General features: G+C 35.6%; 1 protein-coding gene across 33 annotated transcripts in view; it reads right to left on the bottom strand.

The window, feature by feature from the left end:
- The window catches only part of NFIB (nuclear factor I B), a 241181-nt gene that overhangs the window by 201946 nt on the left and 14537 nt on the right, over nt 1-24698 (bottom strand). For 28 of the 33 annotated variants that reach the window (XM_015117686.3, XM_077966082.1, XM_077966089.1 and 25 more), the window contains exon 2: nt 23704-24235. In XM_015117686.3, coding sequence (XP_014973172.1) covers nt 23704-24235 — 532 coding nt within the window. Of the gene's footprint in view, nt 1-16905; nt 17137-23703; nt 24236-24698 lie in introns of those variants that run through there. The other 5 variants (XM_077966105.1, XM_077966108.1, XM_077966100.1 and 2 more) reach the window with 1 other exon arrangement.

Here is a 24698-nt window from a genome sequence, read left to right as displayed (position 1 = left end):
AACACAGTCCCAGGCACATAGTAAGTGCTTAATAAATATTAGATGTTGTGGCTGTTGTTACTATCATCTTAGAGCTACCCTTGCTAAGTTTGGCAAGGTTAAAGGATTAAATAAATAACCACATAAATATCAAATCCAGAGATTAACATTTAGCACACATTTTAGCACACATTTTAAAAGAGATTAACATTTAGCACACATTTTAAAAGAAAACGAACTGACATAACTGGATATCACTGTAATTCTTGACTAGGGGCTCTTGCGGAATGACTTGCATCAGCAGTTCTTAAAGGTTTTCTAACAAAATGCTTGTGTATTAGTATCATCACACCACTCACGGGACACAGGTTGAAGGAATTTAGATTGAGAAAAACTATGCAAATCAAAACTGTGGTAAAATGCAAGCATACTAGTGTCTGTATCCACTTTATCGTGGGGATCAAAGTTTCTCTGTTTTAACTGCCACATTCCATCCTGGACCGAATAGTTTCTGTATAACTAACTGGCAAGTCTAGCATCTTGACTGAAAGTTCACAGTTAAGGGCTTTGACATAATGTCCTTGAAGACAATGGACTCCTCATTCAGGGCAAGAGCAATCCTGATCATGCTCAGGGCTGCATGAACTCAAGTTGATTTGGCCTGAGCTGTCACTGCTCTTTTTAAAGGAAATGGAATCGGAAGAGAAAAATATCCATATTCATGTTGGGGAGCAAATATATAAAGTCAGTATGTTTAAATGTTGTACGTTGGCATCCAGGAACACTCAAGAAAGCTCTGTCGCTTGTAGCTCACTGAGGGACAGAGAAGCAGTGTCTGTAGGACAAAGAGATGCACATCTAACCAAGTAGAAAGAAGAAACATTTATGGTAGACAGGAAAAGAAAAACCATACAATTATTTCTTTCTCTAGATAGGTAGGTAAGACTACACTGAGATCTCATGACAGTTCTATAACTCTGCTTCATATACACATTATTATAAAATGTAGCTTATAACCCTTGGAGATGCAGAGAAGACCCTTTTTTAAAAAACAGTTTTATTGGAGAAGTAGTGGGAGTGAAACTGGGAATATGAGCTGGGAAGGGGCAGTCATGGGTTGAAATTCTGACTCTGACTCTTACTAGCTTTCTGATTGGAGAGTTATTCAATATATTTAACCTCAACTTCTTTGTCTATTATTTGATGATAATACCTAGTTCCTTGGGTAACTTTAATGATTACAATAAAAAAATTAATGGGGGGAATGGGACATTTTGTTGTTTTTACTATTGCTAATATTGCTACCAATTAATACTAACATAATTATAAAACAGTAATAATAAGGAGGATTGCTGTCTTTCAGAAGAGAAAGAGAAGTCATTTCTGGATCTTTCCATACATCCTCTTTCTCACTAAGATTCATAGTCTTATCGAAGAAGAAAATCAATCTTTGAAACCAAAAAAGTGAACGTAATGTATAGGAATAAGGGGTGGGAATTTTTGTCTGCAAACTTATGATGATTTACAAATCTCATAAACTCTTATCTAAATAACCCACAAAGCAAGCACCCAAAACTCAAAAGTTTTTTAATAAAAAATGGACTCTGTTTAGAAAGATGCAACCAAAGAAATTATGGAAACTAAAATACACGTTCTTTGTTCACCTATTTCCTTCAGAAAACTCTCAAAGAGCTCAGAGTCCATTTACTCAAGTATACATAGATATTTTATTTGAAAAATATCCCAACTTTTCAAATCAATAAGAAAAACAGAAGAAAAATTTATTCTAGGACTTCCAAGGAAAACCATTAATTTAGCATAGGGTGAGTGGGATAGGGAAGATTTTTATCATAAGTCAATCATAAAGACCATGATACTTATTCTTGAACAATTGGATTACTGTGTATGGCTCTTGACTTGCTTAATCCTCTCTTTAAGGACATTTTATTTTCCCTATGTAGCCTTTGTGGACTGCACAATAAACATATCCAATTTCAAGGTCTCCTGCATAAGCAGCATAGAGCAAGAGAAAACAAAAAAATGAGAAAGACTGCTTAGTTTAAAAGATTTGCTTGGAAATCACTAAAATTTTGTGTATCAAAATTAATAAATCAAAACTGAAAGCAGGAATTCATAAATTAAAGATAAAACAAATGATTCTTTCCATTTTTTTTCTTAAGACAGAGTCTCACACTGTCACCCAGGTTGGAGCACAAGGGTGCAATCTCAGCTCACTGCAACCTCCAGTTCCCGGGTTCAAGTGATCCTCCTGCCTCAGCCTCCTGAGTAGCTGGGATTACAGATGCACACCATCACGCCTGGCTAATTTTTGTATTTTTAGTAGATACAGGGTTTCACCATGTTGGCGAGGCTGGTCCTGAACTCCTGACCTCGGGTAATCCCCCGCCTTGGCCTCCCAAAGTGCTGGGATTACAGCCATGAGCCATCGTTCCCAGTCCTATTTCAATTATTTTTAGTGTGTCAATAAGTGAAATGAGCTTTTTTAATATGTAAAGGTTATTTCATACTATATAATATTTTCTTTTGTCTCTTTTACCCTGCTGGGGCCAGAGTAAGTTCATTATCTAGAATTACGATTAAGAAAGAAGTCCAGCGATAACTGCATGGATTAAAATTCCGACTCTGTCACTTAACTAGCTTGCCCTCAGAGTTCTCATTTGTGAAAAGGCAGTAAAGTATCTACCTCATATGGTTACTGAGGATTAAAGGAGTCAAACAGGTGACTTTGCAAACAATACCTGGTGCATACTAAATGTTAGCTAAATGGCAATGGTCACACGTGGAAAAGCATCACAGCCTAGGAAATCCTACCCACCTTTACTCAAGTTATCTATTAAGCACCAGGTCACTATGTAAAGCCTTAACTTGTAAGATTGGTATTGTCTCCATTTCACACAAGAAGAAATGGAGCCTCTGGGACTTCAAAACACTTGCTGAAAGTTATACAGTTAAAAAATGACAAAAACAAGATTTTAGACAGTACTCCTGTTTTCCAACTTTTTGACTATTTCCAGGGCTCCTTCTAGCAAGTTCCAATTCCATGCATGCCTAGTCACTGCCCCTGATGATGGGACACTACCAGACTGACATGTTAACTGCAAAACCTGCAATAAGTCTGCTGACATCTGATGAGTTTGAGAAATTATTGGGTGTACCTCAATGCAACATTCTCTTTTTTTATTTGTTCCATTAAGTGCAATCATCATCAGGAAGCCTAACACATACTCACTATTCCTCCAAGTTTCATTACAGTTCTTGATTACTCACTTTTGAATGGGAGGGTGCTAGTGCCACTCAGAACCCAATGCAATTGCTCCAGCTAGGAGCAGGGCAGAGTCCAGAAATACATCCTGACAAGTATCCAACCTCCTGCAAGAAAAGCTACATGCTACGAGGTGTCATAACAAGCATGCTTGTTACTACCATGTATATACTACAAAAATATTTTTTGTCATACAGAGAAAAAAATTACACTTGTTCATCACAATAACCCATTCTCATGATCTCACTATTTTCTTAGAAGTTGTCACAAGTTTTCATGTCATTTCTTTCAGACGATGCTTGTATAATCACTACCATTACTCTTTTTATAACTTATTAAGCACTTAATGGGAACACTTAAGAAAAAAGAACAACAAAAATTGGATAATTCTTCTTAAATTGTCTCTCACTACTGTAAAATTTGTAAAATGTCTGTCTTCTCTATTTTGCAATTTTAGGACCTGGCGCAGTGCCTGCTACATAGTAGGTGCTTAGTGAATAGTTGTTGAATGACTAAGCAGCTTCACTGCAGACAGAATGGCTTTTAATATGGTGAAACCCCGTCTCTACTAAAAAAAAAATACAAAAAACTAGCCGGGCGTGGTGGCAGGCACCTGTAGTCTCAGCTACTTGGGAGGCTGAGGCGGGAGAATGGCGTGAACCCGGGAGGCGGAGCTTGCAGTGAGCCGAGATCACGCCACTGCACTCCAGCCTGGGAGACACAGCGAGACTCCGTCTCAAAAAAAAAAAAAAAAAAAAAAAAAAAAAAAAATGCATCATAAAGTGGCAAACTGAGAAAGATTTCTTTTTAAATTTCAGTGATCATAATCTTGCTACATGTGCACAACATAATCAACGGTGAACTAAAGAATCAACAAAACCCCCTGTATATCACCTTATAGAGAACAAGGGGAAGAGAAGTATGAAAATAAGAAAACCTGATCACTGTCATCTAAGAACTTACGTTCACTTTTTATTTGCCTGAGGAGATGGGGAAGTAGAGACGAATTGAGAATTTCACAAACTAGGTTCAATTCTATGATTTGTAACCTTAAAAGACTGAAAGCTACTATAAAAGAGCTATTATATAGCCACAGTCACAGGATTACCACAGCTTTCATTGTACACTTTTTTTCTGCAATTACCTATGAGGAAACACTTATATTCTGGAACAGGCATCATTTACAGAGAACAAAATATTTAAAGCTGGGTGTTATTTTATTGTTGGGTGTGTCACTAGATCAGCCCATTGCTTTTAGCAGCAAAAAGTATAAACTTGCATCAGGTCAGATACTTTAGTTTCACAACAAAACATACCTCAATAAACAGAAACCATTTTTTCTTCTGAGTTGAACAGCCACACTTGATTTTTAAAATAATAACGATAGTGATGTAAACTGGATGCAAAACTCAACTCAGCTAACTTCAGAATATTTTTAAATACAGTAATTTTTGCAGAATATTTTGCTTTCCAGATTGTTTAATTGCCTATAGAATTATCTTCTCAATTGCAAAATATCTTAAAACAAATTATGGACACATGACAAATATATATTGACACTTTTCATTCAAGATTATATAACATAAACAATTGAAATACCAGAATTCGTTTTAAAAGATACTTTACAAAACATTTTAAGACAATGTGTATCGGATATACACTGAAATCTAAGAGCTAAACTATATCTAAGAATAATTTAGATATCAGAGTTCAACGTTACAATTCAATAATAAAAAAGAGATTAATCAATCAAAGCCATTTAGTATTAAAAATTTTGGCATCTGTGTTAAAATTCCTATTAGATTCCTTTATTAACAATTTTTTTTAACAGAACACCAAATTTGTCACCAAAATAAATATTCCCAAAACAGCTTTATATCGATGCCAAATGCAGTTAATTTATATGAAAAGTATATTCTTGGTTATTTGTTTCATTTTGTTTTGGTTTTGTTACATAACCCCTGAGAAAACTCTGCTTAACACTCACCTCCTCTCTGTGACCTTTCCATTACAGTCCCACAGGGTCCCCTCCCAGAAAGCTCAACAAATCTAACTATATATAGTAGTTGATGAGAGGGCTAGTTAGTTGTATACTTGTCCCACTATCTTTGGCATTTTTGTTTTTCATAAACACTGCAAGTGACCATGACCCTCTCATTTCTACTTGTAAATTACTTGGGCAAGGCCATCAGTATTTCACTGTTTTTTCCTAACTCCTTAAAATATTGAAAACAGTGCTCAATACAATAACTCTACTCCATGAATGCATTTCTCAACCATTTTTTCACCTTTAGCTCAAATGTTCTATATTTTCCTTGAAGGATTTATTTTAATAAATCCACAAATGCCTACTTCTTTGACTATATGATGATACATATGGAATCATATTAAACACATATCAAAAAAAAGGATTTAATATACCATATATATTGCATTTTATCTTGTCTTTTATTATTTTATTAGTCATTAGATTTTCCAGAGCATGTGTGTACGTGTGTGCGTATATGTGTGTGTATGCGTATATACATATATTTGGTATGCCAAATATATAATATTTACCAAAATATATAATATATACCAAATATATAATTTGGTATACCAAGTGTATATATATACACACACACACACGTATAACATACACACACTCACATAAATATGTACATACATTAATATATATAATCAACACTGAACTAAAGAATCAACAAATCCACTGTATATTGCCTTATAGAGAACAAGTGGAAGAGAAGTATGAAAATAACACCTGATTACTGTCATCTAAGAACTTACATTCACTTTTTATTTGGCTGAGGGCACGGAGCAGTATAGAGGAACTGAGAATTTCATAAACCAGGTTCAATATATATTTGGTATACCAAAATTTGGTAGTTGGTGAGAAGGTTATATTTTCCTATATATTTGGTATACCATATATATACACACACACATACACACACACATAAATACACATATATACACACATACATATACATACATGCATATACACACACATATATATACATACACACATGCTTTGAAAAATCTAAAGACTAATAAAAAATGACAAGATAAGGATTATTATCCAGGGACTTAATTGTATTACCAGTGAAATGATTTTTTAAATGATTTGTCATTTTTAATGAATAAGAGAAAACAGTCAAAATTATTCTTCAGAGAATAATCTTACTCATAATATTGAGATATTTCTTCCAACCTTATTTGTGGGACTAAAATTCAGTGCTATTGGAAACATAAAGGAAAAAATAGAGATATCACCATTTCAGACCATGAAAATGTTTGGGATTTTAAAGTCTTAGCTTCTTGCATAAATAAATACTATCACCTCGAACACTCCCTGCTAGGCAACAGTTATGAGTATGTTCACTTTTATCTCCAATTATGTTTGTGCCTGGGATTTTCTTATACCCAAATGAAAGACCTGATGAAAAAATGGATAATAGTAAAGTATACTGGATTCTACCAGGAAATTTATACAAGAATCCAGCATGTCTTTGTACTCCTAGGGAAGGCTATTTCCTTAAGTAACTCACCAATATTGAAAACAGGCATTGTGAATTGCTGTGGCTCTATACCATTCACATTAGGAGTGGATTGTGAGACATTATATAGCAATTACAATATTTAAATTTTTGCCATATAACTATGAAACTGGAAAATTTGCCAAATTTAATATTTTTCTCCCCACTTTAGGCATAGCATTGCCCTTAACTTAAAGCTCTGCTCCACAAAAGGCAGACCAAGTCTTTTGGAAAGCTCAGAGAAAGGTGGTGAGCATTCATTGACTGAGCAAATAAGTACTGAGTACCTACTATGTGCAGGCGCTCTGCTAGTTGCTGATTAAAAGTCAAAGCAATAACTGCAAACGTTTTATTGCACACCTACAATATGACAGGTGTGGTGCTAAGCATTTCACAAGTATTTTCTCATTTTACCCTCACAACTGCCAAATAAAGTGCATGCCCACTCCAAAGCTCAGGAAACTGAATCTTAGAAAATAAAACTAATTTACCCAACTACATAGTGAATAATATAAAACAAACATTTAAACTCACAGCAAGATTCCAGAATACATGCTATTGCTAATATAGGCCCTATAACTCATATGGTTTTATCTTACTCATTCTTAACATTAAAAATATACATATAAGGTGGAAATGATATTTCTAAAACAGTGACCAATCACTAGTGCAGATACAAAAGAAAGAAAACAAGCTTCAGTAAAAAGTAGATTTTCCTAGTTTGAGGAACTTTTCTTGTGTTACCTTGGTAACAGTAATCTGATTTGTCACTAATGCTCTATATTAAATATAAATAACTTGTATTCATTCATCCATTCATTCAACAAATACATATTATTTATTTTATGGTATGCTCTCATAATATTACTATCAATTGTGGTTTCCTGTACTTGCATTGTACCCACCTTTTATTCACCTATTTTTCCAACTACAATTGTGCCTGAAAAACATGCTTTCAAACTTTCACCATAAACTGTCAAACTAGAAATTAGCTACTAGAAGTAGCCGATATTAAACTTTCTCTAATACTAATACCTCTGTTTCAATGTATTAATCTTTGCCTTATTCCAGAGTGCCTTGATATACACAAGCACACACAGGGCATTTTAAAAACACAGAGATAACTCTTTCATGTTATAAAATAATTATTGGCCAGGCATGGTGGCTCACGCCTATAATCCCAGCACTTTTGGGAGGCTGAGGTGGGTGGATCACTTGAGGTCAGGCATTCACGACCAGCCTGGCCAACATGATGAAATCCAGTCTCTACTAAAAATACAAAAATTAGCCAGGTGTGGTGGTATGCGCCTGTAATCCCAGCTACTTGGTAGGCTGATCCAGGAGAATCGCTTGAACCTGGGAGGTGGAGATTGCAGTGAGCCAAGATCACGCCACTGCACTCCAGCCTGGGTGACAGAGACTCTGTAAAAGAATTGCTACCTTAATAAAAAGATTCATTGAAAGCTGCTTTTTGAAATTAAATTCCCCTTGTAAATTTAATCTGTTTTATTTACTAAAAATTAAACTAATAAAAAATTATCAGAAACATCTCTTAAATAAAAGAAGGTATATGGATGTTTGTTTTAAACTTAAAAAAAAAAGTTTTCTTTAACTGAGATGATACATGCCACACAAAGGAAAATGGAGATGTAGTAATTATCAAGCTAATTGGAAAATTATAAACACCCAAAAGGAGAACTTATAACAGCTCCTCATAACTAGCTCTGACCTTTTCTTTAAAAATCTGACTTTCAGTTAAAAAAAAAAAAAAAGGTTTTCTTATAACGAATCTCAAACATCTCTTCTTACATTATTGGAAAATTAGCAGTATATTTTTATTGGGTCCTTTCTGTTTTTCAACCAGTATCAAATTTTGATATTAGTTGACTGCAATTCAGTGTATCTTCCATCCACACAATAAAAGAGAAAAGACCATGGCTGCAGATTGATTTCATTAGAATACTTCCTATGAAAATGTATAACAGAAAAAAATCTAGTCTCTTGAATTAATCTCAATTAATTACAAATGATAATACAAGACGCTTAATCATTATTTTTCTTCTATATTCCTTAAAAAATTGCTGCCATGTTTTCACAAAATAATAACCTTTCACTATTTTTTGATAATTTATGTTTATTTTTCCTCCGACAGCAGTAAAAGTAACACATCCAAAGTCGCACTGGGCCTCTCTTAGACTCAGTATCCCAAATTGTAAAGTGAGAAGATCTGTAGGGATTTTCCCAACTCTAAAATTCTACAAGTTAAAGACCTCTTTCTTAAAAAGCAAGCTTTTTATCTACATTGAACCAAATGAGTTGACTACTGGACTTTGAATTGAGCAACATGAAAGTGTTACTCAAAAGTCAGGTTATACATTATCTATTTCGCTTTAATAAATAAAATGTATTAAATCCCTAAATTTAACTAGCGTATGCTAAACTTTATTAAGTATTGCTTACTATGAAGAGGACTGCTCTCTGCCAAGATAACCAGAAACCAAATTCCTAGGATGCTAGAGCTAAGAGGGCTAGTGGATGTCCTCTAGGCCAATTCTCTTCCCTGACAGACACAGAAACTGAGTCACTGAGAGGGACAAAGTTTCCCAAGCACCTGCAAGCAGCAGGACCACCAATGGTTTTCTCTCCCACTTCAGCAAGCTGCTTCAATCACTATATGGCATAGAATGAATCTCTACATCAGTAAACAAAGGAATGGAAGAAGGTAATTCCATTATCAGGTCACTAAATAATTTAGAGTCTAATTTTTCTTTTTTAATGTAAAGACCTTATGTTCAGAAACTTACATTCCAAAGTAAAATTATGTCCATATGCAGATATGTCTTCTCCTACGTGCATCTTAATAAACAAAAAAATCTATCATCAACCCCCAGAAAACAAAAACTGAAATTAAAAGAATAGAGTAAATCTAAATTGTATATTTTCATTCCTTCTAAAAGGATTAAATAACAGAATTCTAAATGGTTTGTTTGTACTTTCCATGCAATATGTAGATTAACCATGAAATTCTGTTTGGGACACTTTGACATCTGTTTTCAGTGCATTACAATGAAATCTGGGGACTTGATACATACATTTGCTGTAATAAAACTGTCACTAATCAGTGTTTTCCAAAATATTGCCCATAACTATTACTATTCAGTAGTCTCATTTGCATGATCTAATATTGTTGCTACATCATGTTTTTCCCTGACAATGTGTTAGCTAGTCCCAGGCACATGGTCGAAAATGGCTGCAAACCACTCAATAATCCCAGCATTTCCATAGTACTCTGTGTATACGCATGCAATCTGTCCTAGAATTGAACTAACACTTCATCCTTCATGAAATATTTTCTCTGTAACTGGAACACCCAAGGTTGAATTCACATCCCTGAGTATGAAAAACTCAACAACAATAAAGAAGCCCACAGTGAGGAAGAAATTATGCCTCATGGGCCTTCCACAACAGGAGATGCAAACATAATCCTTATTCAGAAGTGCCTTCAACAAATCTGTAATGATGCTTTCTGAACAATAAGTGCAGAGTCTATCATTAACTTAGACCATTTCTATGAACTAAAGAACAAGACTGGACTAGACTTTAAAACGGAGTCTACTTCCTTTCTCTAGGATCAATAGACAGCCTTATCAATGACAGATACCAAGAGCCACAAGTTCACAACAAGTTAACACAAACTCCTGGATATTAGATTGAAAAACTGTTTCTGTTTCATACTGCATATATCTTGTGTGTCACGTACAAAATATGGATCTCAGTGGAAAAGTAAGTCTGACAGCCCAAATACGGTATTCACCAAAAAACAAAACCTTACTAAAAACAATTTGCCTACCTATATTGATTCTAAATGAATTCCATATTTTATCAGTACTTGGCATTATATTCACATTGCTCAACAGTCCAATATAATTTCATTTTGTCCTCCCATGAACTCATCTTAAACCCAAAATATGTTTCTCCATGCACATGTTTTATATTATGCGAATGTTGGATACAAAAAGCAGATTAATTGTAGGCCCTAATGCTGTGTTTGTTAGTACTAAGAAGTCATTCCAAATGTTCCAAAAGGGATTAATGTAGTATAACAAGTCTATTTAATTATTGTAAGACCAGTGATCCTCATATTACTATAAGCAGCTTTTCCCTTATTTGGAGACTGTAAATAGAACAGGAATTGTTACATGATAACTTTAAGTCATATCCTAAAATGTTGATGCTTTACCATCAGGAATAAAGAAATATGCAAGCATCTCTGACAGGCTATGAAAGGCAACTAGTATTTAAGAACCATGTATACGCTCCCATTTTAAGTGAACATCAACTTTAAATCATAAGTGTAAGCAAAGGTTTTCAAATACATTAGAAAGACATAATACCAAATCCTTCTGCCATCAACAGCAATCCCAGTTTACATATGTTTAAAAACTGTGGCTGCACTTTGTTTCATGTATATGGTTTTCGATTTTTGTGTATCCCATGAACAGAATGGCTACTAAACACCAGCGTGTTATCAAAAAGAAAAGGAATGCCACAGATTATTTAAAAATTATGTGCCAGAATCCAAACAAGCTAATCAATGTACCGATTCTGCTTTCTGTACACCCTAGTTACCCTTTAACTAATGGATAAACAGTGAAATAACTTTTCCTATTAACTCCTGGCTAGAATGCCTAGGTATATGACACACTTATTATAAAGTGCTCCATATAAAAATATGCCTTTTTACACTGCATCAATGTGACACATGATTTAAATTCTCCCAGTACGGACTGTGGATATGGGCTAATCTCTCCACTTTCCAAACCTCCTGTGCAAAGTGAGGGGTACAATTCACTGGCCATAGAGAAACAAGCACCAAAACTAGTTCCTCCAAGGATCCATGACCGCATGGACCCAACCAACCAGAGCTACTGAAGTGAAACACTGTGATCCCAAATCACAGTTTCGTAAGAAGTAAATGTTCTAACCGTTTTCCATTTGGTTTCCAGTTGTTCTTAGCAAAAGTGAAGTCAATTTGAGTAATAAATATTAACTTATTTCCTACAGAGCTCATTTAATTACTTAATTTTCTTAACACCATAGAAAAGGAGGAATGGGAAAGAGTGACTTAAAGGAGAAAATTAAATGGTAAAAAAATCAAAACAATTCATGCAACTGATTAAATGGTTTGAGGGTTTGTTTGTTTTTGTCTTTTTTTTTTTTTGAGACAAAGGGTCATTTTTAAATATGATACTTTCAGACTTTAAAAAGAGATGAAAAACCAGCATGCTTTTTTAAGAACAATCCAGTTGGCCAGGCACCGTGGCTCACACCTGTAAGCCCAGCACTTTGGGAGGCTGAGGCGGGAAGATCACGAGGTCAGCAGATCAAAACCATCCTGGCTAACACAGTGAAACCCTGTCTCCAGTAAAAATACAAGACAAATTATCCGGGCATGGTGGCAGGCGCCTGTAGTTCCAAGCTACTCGGCAGGCTGGGGCAGAAGAATGGGGTGAACCTGGCAGGCGGAGTTTGCAGTGAGATGGGGTCTCAAAAAAAAAAAAAAAAAAAAAAAGCATAATCCCTTCTAGCCACATCATCATCACTTCTGTCCAAACAAATCTAAAACATAAGTGTAGTTCTCCCAAATGTGGGCAATTTAATTTTTTTGTATATGACAGTTTTACACTTTCATTGGAGTCCAGTGAATTACAAGTACTTGATAGGACACCCTTTTTCCACACCAAAACTGAGTTATTTATTCAGAGAGCCAGTAATAAAATTATTTTATTCCTTCCCTTCAAATATACCTAGATTGATCAATAAATTTATTCTTTGGTAAATCTGAGATAAAAAGTCTTCTAAAACCATACAATCATTCCAATTTAAATTGGTTTTAAAACTACACACAACTAGCTAACGTCATGTGCCTATACAAAGAGTTTTCACTAATAGTTATTTATGCACACTGCTGTGAGCAGGACTTTGATTTTCTCTTTGGTATGTCTTGCTATCTGAGATAAATATGAACTAAATGATGACTGTCTGCTTCATATCCAGTCATTCCTTTTTTTCACTACTGGATAGTTTCTCTGGCAGTCTACATTATGCTATTTTCCTTCATATATAGTAGCAATTACTATTATTAACATTATTGCTTTTTCTTACATGAATTATTTCATTTAATCCTAAAGCAGCACAGTGAAGTAGGCATTTTAATCCTCGATTTACAAAACAGTAAAGCAAAGCGCACGGAGCTTAAGTGACTTGACCAAGGTCACGAAGCAGATAAATGGCAGAGCCAAGACTAGAACCCAAAATGTCAAATTCTATGCACATGATTTTTGTTACAAAATGAATGTTTGGGTCTTCCCCAAATTCCTATGTTGAAATTCTAACACCTAATCTGATGGTATTAGGAGGTGGGGCCTTTGGGTGATAATTAGGTCATGAGATTGGAGCTTTCATAAATGTGATTAGTGCCCTTATAAAAGAGATCCCAGAGAACTGTCACTCTTTTGCTGCATGTACAGAAACAAGGAAAAGTTGGCACTCTGCCACCCGGAAGACAGCCCTCACTGGAACTTGACTGTGCTGGCACTCTGATCCTGGGCTTCCAGCTTCCAGAACTGGGAGAAATAAGTTTTAGTGTCTGTAAGTCACCCGGTTTATGCTATTTTGTTATAGTGGCCTGAACTAAGACATTTTCCTTGCTCTGCAAAAACGGAAAAGGCAGAAGTGAGATATGCTCAACTTCTTAAGCAATTCAAAATTCAAAGGATGACAGAATACTTTAATTTGCACAGTATTTACTCTTCAGTCTAAGAATAAGCCATCTTTCTTAAGTAATTCCTGCAAGATCTAAGACCCGCCTTTCTCTTTTTCTTCTAACTTCACTTCTCCTCAACTCCCTACAACACATGTGTGCATGCACACACCCCCGGCTCCCTGCCCACACATACACACAAGTTGGATAACACATAAGTTGGACTAGGAACTTTAACTCAACAGGTGAGATCACCTTAAAATTATTTCAATGGAGGAACTGACGTAGACATCTGGAGAAAACTAAAGATATTTTTAAATCCTCTGGGCTGGTTGCTGTTCTCATATCATAGTCCCACTGTCATCTGACCCCTTAGCCCACTAACCACATCTAAAGCCAACTCCACATTGGTGCTGCCCCTGAGGATGCTGATGAACCAGCAGAAAGGCATAAGAGATGTTTTCTACTCTAGACTCGTTTTTACAGGAGAAGAGAGAAAAACTGAGGCCATGGACTAAAATCAGATTCAGAGCATTTCACTCAACCTTCCTCCTCTGACCCCTATGATTCTGGATTATCAACATGATTCATTCTGAAAAAGCATTTAAATTCCTTGAGCCTGTGAACATTCCTAGGGGAAAAATAGTTTAAAACACAACAGTAACAAACAAACAAACCAGAAAGAAAGAAAAGAAAGCCTCTCACCTGCTATTTTCAGATATTTTTTAGATAGGAATACAGAAATCTACTGCTTTTTTTCCAAGGTTCTAGTGCCTGTAGCACATTGTCTCTCATCTGTCAGTGTATCTACACACATGTATAAACAGTACGCAACACGCAAGTAAGGAAATGTACATTTTAACTTAAACTTCCTTTTTTCCTCTAATAATTTAAAAATAAAATGTAACAGCTTGGATTTTAAATATTTAATCTGGCAAATATAGGAAAAATCATGAACTATAATGTCATATTTGGCAAAGAAGAGTTTGGTAGGATAAAAATATCTGTGTTTTAACATTTTAGAAGGCTTTTCCAGTATTTTAAAAATAAAATTATTTCACTGCTTCAGAAGAGAAGAACGGAGGTAAAATTCGCTATTTTTGCACATGAGGTTTTCACGAAGAGTAGAAAAAAAACAATTTTTATATTCATTAAAATAAATAGTTAATTTTACATGCTGGCAAAAGTCCCCACAGAAATAAAATCTTCATATTTACTAATGGTTCTCTACTATGTCATGAAATTTAGCTATTTAAGTCACAAAAGATAGGATTCCCTTAAAACTGTAACATAAGATGGAATACATAGAGTTACAACATTACTCATTTGTAAAAAAAAAAATTTTGGATTTACCCTAAATGTTTAGTATATAGATTTTTTCAGTACTAGTCAAAGATTCATAGTGTTAAGTTCAAAAGTCAGTTGTTTTCACATTGGTAACTAAAAGCATAACTAAATTTCCCAATTTTACCTCATATTATGACAATAAAATATTTTTATTGTAGCAGCTGAAAATGCCGAAAAGTAATTATTAAAGAAACCATAAATATAAAAAGCTGAAAAGTCAACCTCAGAAGAGTGCGGAAAAGGAAATTATGATACACACCATCATAAAACACAGAAACTGAAAATCTAAGCAGAAAAGATCTAAAACCCTCCAAATGCCAGAATACTATGACCCATCTCTTGTAGCAAGGAGGGCTGCAAATTTGTCCCCATCACTGTCAGCAAACAAAAGAAAGTCACTTCTACAGCCAGACCATGTCAAACAGAAGACGTAGCTACTGCAGAGGGACGCCTTGAATCCACTGGTGTGTAAAGTAAGGGCTTCGGCCTTTTTGTCAGCTATTACCATTAAAGAATAAGAGGAAACAGTGACATTATTACACAATAGAAAGGTCAAACAGCTTGCAGCCATTTCATGACCCAAACAAGTCAAGGTCAAGGGATTCAGGTAGCAACTTAGCCAGGGCATAAGTTACAGCGCAAATGAATTGTTTTAACACATCAGCTTTGGTCAATTAAACCTAACAAGGCAAGTTGCATCACGTAGCAGGGTTCCTGACACCAAGGCCAGAAGCTGAGACCGACCTCATAAAACAAGGCTTTTAACATAGCATAGCAAATTTAAGGTAATCCATCCAGAAACTGCAGATGTCAGAATAATAAAATACAAGTTGTCCTACGAAGGAACACTTTTTACACTTTAGAATTCACTAATAGAGGGGTATAGACTTCATATTGACATGTTATTAGCATAGGCATAAATGTAATCCCCCGCTCACATGAATTACAGAATACACCCTACTTCAAAGGACTTTTTCTTAATATCTGTGCTCATGATTAGACTTTTGTCCCAAGCTCTACCATTCCCTGTTAGCACCAAAACATTTCTCCAAGTATTTTTTTCAAAATGAGTATGAAAAATCAGGTTTCTTAAAAAAACAGTTCATCTTCATTCAGCATGAGAATATATATGTGTCACTTAATATTAATGGATGCTTGTTAAATGCTTTTATGTAGTTTTATGAGAGACATGTATTTCAAAATTCAATGAATACTATTTATTAAGCTGACTATTTTGAGAAATAGACTATTTTGAATGGAGTCGAAGCTAACTAAAATTTTAAAACTGCATGTATTTAGCATGAAATAATTCTTTTCTTAAAGGTAATTCTTATTTTATTTCGCACTTGTTTAAACAAATTCCATTTTCAACTGGTTTATGCTTCCTCAATAACTTACTGCATGTTCTGAACTGCCTTTAAAATAGGATTCTGAAAATACACAACCTCCAGGCAACTTTTGATAGTAAAATTACTTCATTCATCACCCCATATTTTTAATTATATAGTCCTTGTTCAGAGTTCTTTAATTTGTCAGTGATTCATCAATGCTGTCCTGTTTAAGCTATCATCATAAACAGAATATGTGTACCTAAGTGTTTTATTATAAACAATATATTTATGCATGTAATCATCTGCTTTCCCATTTTCGAACAATTACATTTTGAAGATTTTTTAAAAATGTGTGGCTTTCAATTCAGCCTCAAGGACTTTCCACCTCATTGGTTAGCCATTTCTTCCAATTTTCTGAATAATATAGCAACCAAAAAGCCCAACCATTCAAGTCCTATTAGTCTCACATCCTCTAACGTTCAATCTAATACAAGCTAATCCCACAGAGTCACTCCTTACTGCACGCACTTAGTTTTCACAAGTTCTCTGCAGTTTGATGATTTATTCTCTATGCCAAATTCTAACAACTAAATTCAGTTAAATTAACCGCATCACATAATTAGAGTTCAAGGTCCTAAGAATTTACTTTAAAATGAGACGACATACCACGTTGCCACAGAAAAGTGAGCATGATCAGAAGGAAGCGTCTCTTCTTGCTATGCTTGGCACTGGGGCATGCGGCCGTAATAACTGAAGTTTCCGATCGCATAACCACTAGTCCTTGAGATTTCTAAAATTACTCCTCCTGCACAAGGATGGAGGGAAAAAGGCTGGAAAACTTGCTTTGAACATTATGTTGGCTAATCATTTGCTCCACCATAGCACATACATAGGAAAACCCCTTAAGTGTCGCAAGTTTTACTTTCATCAACTTCAAACTGGAAAACGCTATTCTTTCATAAACCAAAGAGAAACATTTACCCAGAAGCTAGTTTCAGAGCCAGGGATCGCCTTTGCCCATAATTTTCAGGTATTTAATAATTGACCATTTTAATGGGTGTTTCATATGCTCTTTGCACTCTTGCAAACTTGGAGCTTCAAACAAAGCAATAACTACTTCTTTGATTATGTCCATTATCATGTAAGCCACCATGATAACAGAAATGAAAACTAACTTATCTCAATTTTTAAGAAATCCTGTGAATTCTGACATAACCTCCCGTTGGGTCCCTCTCTCTTCAGGTGCTGAAATTCTAACTGGCCAGCAGTGATGGCAAGACTGCTAGTGTTAGAAAGCACAGTTTTATATAGCTTACCAGTCTAGATTTTCAGTTTAATCTGGCTGAATGAAAGCTTATAAGGAGAAAGACCGTACTAAACTGGGTATCTTGGACTATTGTTTCAAATTTTAAGTGCCAAATTCAAAAGGAAAAGGTTAATGGAGGATTACAACTTTAACTTCCTTATGACAGCTTCTTCCTAAATTCCAAATTTAGGGAAAAACAAGTAAGTAAATGAAAAATCCTACCAAATCGATTACAAATCTTTATGTTTGGAAGTGCTTCTAAGGTACCACTTTAGAAAACAGTAACTTCAAAGAATTAAAGCTGTAGCAATAGGTGGCCTCTCTAAATGGCTCCTATCCAGCTCTAAGTCTCCAGGCACAGACACTATAACTGTGCCCATCAGGAAGGCACTCTTCAGGAGACCTGACCATCACTCCTGTCACTGCAATGCACAGTCCTCTCCAATTACCATAATTCTCGAACAATGCATATTATTTTGGTTCTTACAAATATGGAGATATTTGGAATTATTTTACCACACAAGAGATACTGTGCACTAAATTTGTAAATCCAAATACATAATCTAAATATTTTTCATTATAAAATTTGTAGTGCTGTATATACAGGGTGGGGGGAAGGATGCCTAATGCTGTCGGTAGAATATTTTACCAACCTTTGCTGCCTCCAGAAAGTGGGGTACTATATATTTTTAAATATTTGAAAATCATAATTGATGTAACAAATAAGCGTCCCATCCTTCCCTCCCTCCCTCTCTCCTTCTCTCCCCCCATACTTCCCTTTGAAAAATGAGATCATATTAACAGCAATGCAAGAGCTTAGTTTGCCATATCGGAACACAGATGCCAAGCTTCCCCAGCTGGCAACTGGGGCCTCAGAGTTTAACTCTTAAATTGTCTGCTAAAGCTATCTTGTGGCAGGGACTTCATGGCATAGAGGGTGAACTTCTGGTCGGAGACTGTGTTTTCTTATCAGTGAGAAAATTGCTAAGTATCTTATCTCACAATATACGTTCCCACAAAGGTCTCATTAAGCCTAGGAGCAAGACGTGCCAATAAGAGCCCTTCTTTATCTTGTGAATTGTGTATGAGCCAGAATGCAAACAAATGTGCACTAGAGTTCACAAGTTCAGTCAAGGACAAGTTGCTAGATGGGAAAAATTAACAGTGCTCCCCTAAATCAAACATGCATACCAAGTATTTCTCCTACACACAAACTTTTATGCTCCCAGAGCATTTCACAATGCAGACACATCAAGTCATCCTAGAGAGCAGCCTCATTTTAATCAATTATGAAAGCTTATTTTTTCCCATAATGGGAAATACCTGCAAATGAAGTGAAATCTGTTAAAATGTTAAAATACACTGCCAACTTGCAAACAATTATCTACTTAAGCTTTTCATAAAGAAATAATTGTTACCCAAAAGGATTCTGAAATTCAGTAACTGTAGGAAGAAAATAATTCTTAGTATTTGCTTCCTCACTAATGATATGTGACAACCAGGCAGGCTTCTATTTCAAATACAATAATAATGATTACGACCTCCCCTGTAAACAACTCACATTTTTCACAACTTCAAAATGTACTTCAATTATTATAACATTTAACAATAAAGCAACAAAAGTGGCCATCCAACAACAGATCATAATTTTAAGGGTTCAACAAGGCTAAAGGAAACTACTTTTTCAGGATAGCAATGAGGTTTCTGGGCTCTCTTTAACACTCCAAAACATGTTTAATAAGAGTGCAAAGTACAGTCCAAAAATCAGTTAGGCTGACTCATTGTAAACTCTAATCTGTTATATACATGACAACAGTCACTATCTCTCGAGACCTTTAAATGTCTTGGGGTGTTGTGACCTCTCTCTTCAAAATGCTTTCCTGCCCCAGAGAAAGGCCAATCCCACTCCCGCCCCCCTACTCCCACCACCACCACCCCCTTCCTTTTTTCCCCTTCAGACAGGACACAGTCTGGCAACTCAAGGCCTCCCATAGGCCAGACTTCCTTCTGTGCAGCCCTTTGGGTAGAACTGCTAATCCTTCTTATTAATTAACGAGATAATGGTGCCTAACTGAAAAACAATATTAATGCTAACTATCTAGGAAACTTTAACCAAAATTATTCTAGCCTTCTGGTTGATTTTCCCAGTGTACAAAATTGTGCACTGAAAATTTCGTAACATTGTGATGCAGGATTGAGAAATTCCAGAATAACTGATTTTATATCAGACCTGAAGGCATAGGTCTCCTCTTTAAAGTTTTCTCTCTCTCTCTCTCTTTTTTTAAACATGTATTCTGTTACGCATTTCTAACTAGAGAGGAAAAATGAAGTCCTCTCAAAATGTTACTATAAAATTTACAAGAGTGTACAGTGAGGGAACTAGAAATTGCATAACAAATAAGCAGAGATGTGACTGAGAGCAACAGTCAGTCATAATGAATGCATTACATATCATTACGCTAGGTTTGTCCTCCACACACTTGTCATAGCACACCCTGCATCCTATAGGACCCTTATATCCCAGGAAGGTGTGTTGTGCAAGGCTTGCCTGGTTTTTGTTTGCTTTTGTTTTTGCTTTGCTTTCATGAATGCAATAACAAAGACAATATGGGGAATAGGTACCACCTGCCCAAGAATCATTGGACATCTTTAATATCTTTGGGAAAATAGATACCATTTAGAGCTATTTTTTCTTTAATCTGTCACAATTTTTTTAGACAAAACCTAAAAAAAGGAAGAGTTTTATATTAGCTAAGATTTGCTGCAGCAAACAAGCAAGCAGCTTTCATTCAGGGATTGTCAAAAACTTTCCAGTGTGCCCACTGCAATGCGGATGCCAACCAACGAATCAAAGGCATTCAGCAACTAGACAAAGAGGGTCTGATGCCAACCTCGGTGCCACTGGCAACCATTATTGGCATCAAACACAGTGTCTGCCTTTTTTTTCCCCCTCGCCTGGCACTTCACAAACAAAATGGCGGTTCTTGTAGCAACGAAACAGCCGAAGCGCAGCCCCTGAATCAATAACATCAAATGATTTTATGGATTTAAACGCAGTTACTCCCAAATGATGTGTTCATTTTAGGTGAAGTGCAGGGGGACATTGAATTTTATAAACAACTATACTGAACATCAGCCTTTGCTAATGTAAGGAAATAGCAAAATGGACTGAATTGCGGTCAACCAGACTATATGCATAGTAGCCGAATAACAAAGAGATTAAGCTTTAAAGAAAATACTGCCTCATGGCCATATAATGCAAAAGTCTAATGAACTATGTACCAAAAATGATTTCAAAAAGCATAAATGTTTCCCCAAACCATATCAGATGCAGATGTAGCACTATAGCTTGTGTCAAAGCTCTAGTAACTCTTCCCACATTTCAGAAAGATGAGGCTGCTGGGCATGAAGAAGGAAAAAAAGTGTGGGTTGAACCAAAAGAGAAAGAGGGAAAAAGAAAAGCATAGGAAGTTGGTCAACAATGAAACTTTAGTACATGATGGTCTTTATTTCATCTTCCAGAAGAGATGCAGTATGTGATCTTGTATAAATAACCAAGAGGACTATTGACATTTCTAGATCTGGAAATTGTCAATATATTGTAACATCACTCCACACTGCAATGCGGATGCCAACTAACAAATCACAGGCATCCTGAGCTAAACAAAGAGGGTCTGATGCCAATCCTGGTGCCAGTGGCAACCATCTTTGGCATTCTCTCTGTTCTTTCTCATGTTTTTCTCCCAGTCATTTAGAAGTGGGGAGAGAGAAAAAGGGGGAAATGTAATTTTGTTGCTCTTTCTGTTGCAAACATTACATTTCTCTTTTCTGATTTTTCTTTCATGTTTTCATTTATACTTCTTTACCTGATTTATAAAACAGACTTAGGTGAGTTATCATGTCCTTAGAAGAGAAATAAGAAGTCATCACTCGCAATATGCAGCCCTCTGACTGACTAGAGAATTATCTTTTAAAATCTGCCTTCTTTAATCAATTGCACTACAAAATGACATAACTAACCTACACTTGACAAGGAAAAATATATAAATTTTGAAAAGGGGAAAACACAAAAGCATCCTGACGTGAGTTTCTCAAAAGAAGAACCAAAAGATGCTAAGAGAAGAGGATGCACTGGCTGGCAGGTAGCAGAGGATACAAGTTAGATGCACAAGATAAAATAATGAAAAGTTCTTACAATAGAGATAGTTGAACTAACAACAACAAAATAAATGTTTTATCTAAAAACATGGTCTCTAAGAGTTGCTTAAAACTTTTTGATTATCATGACCAGTGGTGCAACATGGAAGGTATTTATGCGTTTTTTCTTTTTTCAATCTATCTTTACAAATCTTTATTGTCAGTTCATCAAAATTAAGAGATCTGGCTGCCTGCCCCAGGAGTAAATGTGCATGCAGGCAGGCACACCTCAAAACCTAGCCTTCAAGCAACTTAAAATGTGAGCAGTAGTAAAGTCGTTGCAAATCTTCCCTCCCTGCACTAAAAAGTTACATGACCCACTTTCTGAAATTTTACTTCCATCCTTGACTTTCACAACACAGTTACAACACATTTATAGTCAATCCAACACATATATACAGCCCACCTTAAAGTGTCACCTCCTGGACATCTGTCAATCAAATAATTGTCATGTGTTACTGAGTTTTATTTTAGGACACATGGGACAAAAATATTATTTTCCCCTAACCTTCATTATTTGGACTGTAATTCTTAAATGCATGGAAATATTAAACACAATGTTTCATTTTTTCAGGAACAGGTAATATTTCTAAATGTGCAATGTCCAACACCATTATTTAAAATCAGACTAAAAATTCTAAAATGACACTTAAGCATATCTCCAAAGCTACAAGAAAATCAAGCCAAAAAGCACATAGTGAGTACCTAGAATTCAGAGTCAAAAAAGTAATTTTGATTTTTTTTGAATAATAAAGCTCATAGCAATGTATTAAGTCTCACATTTATATAATGAACATCAGATAACAGTCTGTCACCTGGCTATCTGCAGGCCATTTCTCTTCCCATCAGGCCAAGTTTGGAAATGACCCACCATCTGTGACAGCTCAAACTTCAGTCTACTTTTGGTATGCTGCTTTGTAAAATGATTGTTTTACTATGGATTGTTGCTAATGCAAGGACATCTATATCTTGATGCATTTATTTGAAGAAAAGAAATTCTTACCTACTTAAGGAAATTATATTAAGAAAAATAAAAATAAACATTTCATTAACTGAAGTATTCAGTAATAACATCATCTTTTTTAATTATTTAGGCAACATTTATACCACTCTCCTTATCAGGTATTTTAAATAATAGGTATGGTATGCAGTTTCTGTATTCTTTTTGAAATTTATTTTAAACCAGTATAACCAGTCCACTTTCTATTTTTGTTCTGTAAGTAGCGCTGCGACTTTCCTCCTCGGTAAGTTTTATGAATTTACATACAAGTAAACTAACATTATTAAGTGTTCCCAAGTAACTCTGGGAACATATTATAAATAATTTAAATAATAACTCAATTCTATTTAATCGACAGTGAATACTGCACAAAAGTGATGATAGAAATATTAAAATTAAGTAAATCTAGGTCTACGTAAGATATATTTTTGATACTATCTATCTTAAGCATTTTGTAATAGTAAACATTAGTTCTGTTTTCAGTGCAATACCACTAAATTCATAAACAAAGTTCCTCTATCTCATTAATTAAAAAGATTAATACAAAAGTTACTTAGAATGGTTTGACTATTCATAAATAAAGTTACATTTTCAAATCAGGAAAAGATTACTAGACTAGATGCAAAAATGTAGCCTACCACAGAAAGTATAGTGTAATAAACTACATTTGTTAGACTACCCTATGTCTTTGAAAAACAGTATTATTAGATACTTGAAAACACACCTCTTTGTGGTCTTTCTTAAGTATCCAAGCCTATCCAGGTATAAAAGCCCCGTGTCTATTTACATGGCTCGCACATGGCAGTGGACATGTGAGTGAAAGCGGACACCCTACTGTACCCAGAGAGGGTGGAGGATATCTAGGGGCCTTGAGAACCATCTAACTCAAGCCAGATACTCTGTCTACAGAGGTTTGTGTGCAGTGTTTGCCGTGCTAGAAAAAAGAACAATCTGCTCCTACCTTGCTCCTGCACGTAGTATGCCAAAAACAAATCAAGCTCCTTAACTGATACTGTGATATGATGTGGCTGGACACAAAGTGCTGGGTTTGTGCAATGTGGGGATTTCATGAGCCGCTCTCCATCGGTACTTTCCAAGGGGATGCCTTTGAACAGGATCACCATGACTAGATCCAGACGCCAGACTTTGTCTGCCTGTCGCAAGCAGTCGATTCTCCTAATCTTACCCTTCTGGTCGGGATTGGATAAGACACAGCACGGGTGCTTCTTGCCAGTCACGGTGAGCACAAAGTCCTCTCGATACTCCTGGCGAATATCTTTGCGCAGTTTGGCCAGGAGCCTGGATGCCCACTTCTGTTTGATTTCAGGCTTTTCACTGAGAAGCTCATCTTTGACTGCTCTTTCTTCATCCTTTGACATTCGCTTCTCATGCTTTTTAAAGTACTTGCGTTTTCGAGCCTGCAGGTTGAACCAAGTATAGGCAATTGCACGGACATGTGGAAGAAGTGCCTCGATGAATGGGTGAAATTCATCCTGCGAAAGACAGAGGGGTGAGGAAAAGACGTGCATAGTCAGTTTAATTTTAAAAGCTCAAAAAATAAGAAAATAAGACCACAATCCGTTTCCAATTCAGTACAAAAAGTTATACATGAAAATAACATTCTTTTCTTATTTAAAATTATCAAAATAGCAGGACAAGAAGAAAGTAAAGTATGCCCAGCTGTCCCCTTTCCACCAAAATTCACAGGTCAATTCTCCCTCCTATAAAGAAAATAAGGTTTATATTTTGTATTACACTCTGGCCCCATCCCCCTTGTTTCCAACCCAATGCCATGCATTCTACATTCTTTAAAATATATGCAACTAACTTAGGTGCTTGGCACCTAATATAATATTTCAATATTTGATTGACCAACTAACACTATGCAGTACCATTTTACAAAGAACACAGTGAGATTTTTTTTTTTTTTTAATCGGAGCAGAGCTGTTCAGAAGG

This window comes from Macaca mulatta, chromosome 15 (genome assembly GCF_049350105.2).
Source record: "Macaca mulatta isolate MMU2019108-1 chromosome 15, T2T-MMU8v2.0, whole genome shotgun sequence".
NCBI classification, from domain to species: domain Eukaryota; kingdom Metazoa; phylum Chordata; class Mammalia; order Primates; family Cercopithecidae; genus Macaca; species Macaca mulatta.
The sequence above is the reverse complement of the archived record's forward strand: the minus strand, read 5'-3'. Positions and strand labels throughout refer to the sequence as shown.